At 39.5% G+C, this 4855-nt stretch overlaps 1 protein-coding gene across 2 annotated transcripts in view; it reads left to right on the top strand.

Moving 5' to 3' along the window:
• The first annotated feature begins 762 nt into the window (after positions 1 to 762).
• Positions 763 to 4855, top strand: part of LOC109952023 (E3 ubiquitin-protein ligase TRIM39-like) — a 5789-nt gene continuing 1696 nt past the window's right edge. Inside the window, exons 1-8 of one of the 2 annotated variants that reach the window (XM_020586857.1) lie at positions 763 to 985; positions 2603 to 2837; positions 2947 to 3298; positions 3401 to 3496; positions 3593 to 3826; positions 3937 to 4084; positions 4168 to 4194; positions 4302 to 4366. In XM_020586857.1, coding sequence (XP_020442513.1) covers positions 970 to 985; positions 2603 to 2837; positions 2947 to 3298; positions 3401 to 3496; positions 3593 to 3826; positions 3937 to 4084; positions 4168 to 4194; positions 4302 to 4366 — 1173 coding nt within the window. In that variant the 5' untranslated portion in view covers positions 763 to 969. The remainder of the gene's footprint in view (positions 986 to 2602; positions 2838 to 2946; positions 3299 to 3400; positions 3497 to 3592; positions 3827 to 3936; positions 4085 to 4167; positions 4195 to 4301; positions 4367 to 4855) is intronic. The other variant, XM_020586858.1, reaches the window with a different exon arrangement.

Genomic DNA, 4855 nt, shown 5'->3' on the forward strand with positions numbered 1-4855 from the left:
TGTGAAACCAGCTTTCAGACTTTCACCACAAACAATTTACTTCCTGTGCTTTAGGCGTCAGCTACAAACTGAACAGACAGATGATTTAGTGTCATTATATCTACTAGGTAACTTTTCAGAATCAGATTAACACAACAAATTACTGCCTAAACATAAGACTTTTTTGATCCTCTAGCAGGAAATTAACACACTAGCCAGCAATAATACACACATATCAGGCAGTTTTACACTGCTGCAATCTTAGTACTTTTACCACTGGTAACATCTGCCACTAGCACCAGCTAAATCAATGAAAATGTACTTTCTTATAAGTGACTACCCAGTTACATGAATTATAAAGGGCAACGGGCTGAAAGCTGTAAACTATACTGCACATTAGGCTTCATTTTCTTGCTGAGCAATTCCAAGTATAATGTAAACATTCATTTATTACTTCATTTATACCCATGTCTGGACTGATGGGTTGAAGGAAATATAACGTGGAGTAATTTAAATCAAAAAATAAATATAAGCGCTGTTTAATCCTGATACACTGACATGATAGTTCACAAGAAGCAGACATAGGAAATTGCAATTTGCTGACATATTTGTACAAGTTATTATTATTTCAGGTGATTTTCTCAACACATACACATGTATGTATGGCTGGAAACAATCATGTAGTTAAAGTATGACAGTAAAACCTTTTCCTGTTCAAGCTCAGTCCGCAGCACTAAAGTTGTACTACTGGTTTCCAGCCCTCCACTCCCCACTTGAACAGTTGTTGGCTCATTCACTACACATAGCTGAGCTCAACAGCATGGTCACTGACTGAGTCATAAGAGACACCCGCAGGAAGGAGCCAAGAGGAAATCAGGTAGCTTGTGACTAATCCCACCGTAAACTGAGGCCGACTGTGAGTATATAAACCTTTTCACACTCCGTCTGCACTATGTGCTGCATCTCACAAGGCTGGTCAGGACACTCGACATGACAACAGAAACAGGTAAGAAGCTGCTGATGTTAGACTACTATGACAGGAAATTGTACTGTGTGAGATCATCTGCTCCTTTGACCTTATTTTTACACCATTTTGTGGGTTTAAAAATATTAATATATGGGGGAGAAGCTAGAAACAAACTGTTATTTTGGGAAGTCATCAAAATATTGCTTACACTAATTTATTAGTTCTTTTTTGTATTTTTAGGCTTTATTAGTTTTATTATGTGGTTATAATCAAAAAGTAAAAGATGCATCACTGATTTGTAAAAATCTATAAACAGATTGAGAAAATTAACCGTTCTTCATTTCCACTCTTTGTAAGATTGTTTAAGAATAGGTTTTCTGCATAGTGCCTATAATTTGGTTTCTGAACATGTTGCTGACAAGACAGGTTCTGCAGCAACATTCAGCATCTTTTATAACTAAAATATGCAAATTGTTCAATTACTTAAACCAAAATGCTCATCAAAATAAAGCTTTACAAACATGTTAATATAAAAATATTTACTTTATGTATTTAATTTATTTAATATCATCTTGCTTTTATATTTGCATTTTTTTATAACTTTACTATGGAAAGTACTGTTTAAGTTAGAGATCTTTCCCTTATTTGATTTTAATTGCAGTTGACTGTTGTCCAACACTTTTTTAAAAACCAAAAGCAATTAACGTGGTTAAATTGTTTACAGTAAAAGCATTGTCTGCTTGTTTACTTCATCACTTTTCAGTCCACTACATTCTGTATGTCACTTACGCTGTGTTTCCATTATTGGAAACGAGCGGTACACCTTGTACTTCCCTTAACCATCATGCATCGCCTCTGGGGTTGATGCAGACCATCCTGCTCTGTTCTTCCACTATATTTGTTCTTTGTCGGTCTTTGTTTAGAGGAGGGAGGGGTTGCACCCTTTGCACACAGTGAACTGTGTGTTTGCACATGGTGCTTATAATGCAAATGCTTGAGGTGTGAAGACGCGGTTAACCAATCACCGGCAACTGTTCTGGGAGCTTTAGCTCCCTCCAAAGTGGGTCAAGTGTTGTGGAATCAAACACAGAACCTGTGACGACTGTTATTCGGCTCATCACATTTCATTAGGTTTCTATAATGGAAAACCCCATTTAGTATTTAGCACTTACTACCACTCTTGTGAGTTTGCTGCCTTTTAATATTAAACACCATAGAAGGGCAACAAAATGCCAGACTGACATGATATGACATGATGTAAGCAAACAGCTACAGTTAATAAAACTGATCATGAGTGTGTTAGAGTTACAGTACATGTGTGAATGATCATGCATTAACAATAGTTAATAGTATTGGCAGCAAAGAGCACCCAAATCAAATTTAGTTTAAGGCCTATAAAACTTGAGCCGGCCAGGGATTCTTATTGTTAGGTAAAGGATGATGTGCTTTGGCATAAAATTAAAAATTTGACATTTTCTGTTTCTGTTATTTTTGATGCCAGCTTTGACGTAGGCAGAACAAATATTGTGTAACATGGTCAACTCCCCTTTGAGAGTTAAAAACTGCCTGGTACACAGTATGAAACTATGTGTACTATGTGTGCAAGAATTTTCATCCAATGAGCCTGTTTGACTGGAATAATGTGTCATTTTCCAGTCAGAAATGTGGTCCCCATGCCACTTGAGGAGCACGTGCGGTGTTGCATCTGTCTGGACATCTACACCGACCCCGTCACCATCCCGTGTGGACACAACTTCTGCCTGGACTGTATCAAAGGCTTCTGGGATACCAAAGACAAGTGGGAGTGTCCGCTGTGCAAAGAGGCTTTCAGGTGTCGCCCAGAACTTAGAATCAACCCAGGGTTTGCTGATATAATTGAATTCTTTAAAAGGTTTGCTTTAAATGTTATCTTTTGAAGCTTTCTGTTTCTGCAAATTATGCCAAAAAGCTGAATATTTAAATTTTATTTAGATTTAACACAATTTATTTCAAATCAAAAGGTCTCTGTTGCCCACACCAAAAGAAGAGGAGGATGTTTCCTCAGACCAACTCTCCAAGACAGAGGAAGCTCTCTGTGACGTCTGCCTAGAGAACAAGTCATCATCGGTCAAGTCGTGTCTCTTCTGCCAGGCGTCTTACTGTGAAATTCACCTTGCACCCCACCTGACGGACCCAACGCTGCAGAAACACTGGCTGACAGATCCAGCCACCAGTCAACTCTGCAGAAAGCACAATGAGCCGCTGACAATGTTCTGCAAAAATGACCACACACCTGTATGTGTGAAATGTACTGAGAAGGAACACAAACAGCACCGAGTTGTCCCAGTGGCGAAGGAGAGCAACAGGATCAAGGTGAGGAAAAGTGTTTTTAAAGCTAAGTTTAAGAAATGGCTGTAATTTCTACCTGTAATGAAATTAATACTGTATATCAAAATTAACTTTGATATTCTTCAGACTAATGTGAGGGAGACTAAAAGTGACATGCAACAGATGATCCAGGACAGACTGAGAAAAATTGAGGAGATCAAAAATTCAGTGGATCTAAGCAAAGTAAGTCTGCATAGTTGCATGGAAGCATTCTCATAGAGAGATTAAGGTTGTCTGTTTTTTCTCTGAATTTACATGGTTTACTTTCTCATCTGACAGAAAATCACAGAGAAAGAGATTCAGAGCAGTTCTCAGGTCTGCACCCTGCTGATAACCACCATCCAGACACACCAGGCCGGGCTCCTCCAGGAGCTAAAGGAGAGGCAGGAAGAAGCTGAGAGGAGAGCTGATGAGCTGCTCGACAAGCTCCAGCAGGAAATCAGTGAGCTGCAGATGAGGAGCAGCAAGCTACAGGATCTGGAGCTCACTCAGAACCCTCTTCATGTCCTGCAGGTTCGGTACCTGCCAGCTACATTTTAAAGTGTTTCTTGTCATATGCACAGTACAGAAACACGTTTCCCTGTACAAGTGCGCTCATGACATATATTCCTTGGGTATTTTAGAATTTCCTGTCTCTGGGTAAACTCTCATCCATGAGAGAGTGGTCTAAGATCACAGTGCACTCAGATAACTGCATGGAAACAGTGAGGAAATACATCTCTAAGCTGGTGGACATCTGTCAGGGAATTGAAAAGAAATTCTCTGCAGAAGGTCAGTAATATTAAAGATTATATACTTTTGAGAGATTGTTGTAAAAATCGATGCACAAAAATAACCTTTCCTCCTTTTTTCAGTGGTAGACAAGATGAATCAATATGCAGGTATATTCATAATCATACAGCATTTCCCTATTTTGATGACCTTGATTAAATTGATCTTTACCTCTTACTGGTACTCGACTCATTCTTTTTCGTCTCTGTTTCTGCAGTAAGTGTGACCCTGGATCCTGAGACTGCATCAGTTTGGCTGATCCTGTCTCCAGACAGAAAGAAGGTACTGTCTGATTGTATAAATAGTCATTTCAAATGTGTTAAGGGCAGTCTATTTTCACTGTGACATTAAAGGAACACTTCCTCTGGATAGTTTGGGGTTCTCACATTTAAAGGTAGGGTTGGCAATCCTGGATAAACCAGCAAGCGAAAGCCACCATGATGTCACTTTCAGCCCCTTTTGTTCTCTCAGGTTGTGGCATCATTCGAAAGCCACACCAGTGTTAATTCTGGTTTTACTTCTTAGAGTATCTAACTTCTTTTCTGCTGTAACTTTCTCCAGTATGGTCTCTTTTGCGACCAAAAGCTGCTGTGGGTCCCTTCTCTGCCATAGCTCAGTATCAAAACAGAGCAGTAAAACATCTGCCTGCAAAGCTTTGTGGGAGAATCTTAGCTCATGCGATGAGTGCAGGTGTAGGCAGAGTGTGTTCAAGTAGAGAGTTAGGTTGACAGGCAGGTGGGTCAACCAGTGGTTTTGCTTGGGATGAGTAAA

Source organism: Monopterus albus, unplaced genomic scaffold (genome assembly GCF_001952655.1).
Source record: "Monopterus albus unplaced genomic scaffold, M_albus_1.0 scaffold425.1, whole genome shotgun sequence".
Taxonomy (NCBI): domain Eukaryota; kingdom Metazoa; phylum Chordata; class Actinopteri; order Synbranchiformes; family Synbranchidae; genus Monopterus; species Monopterus albus.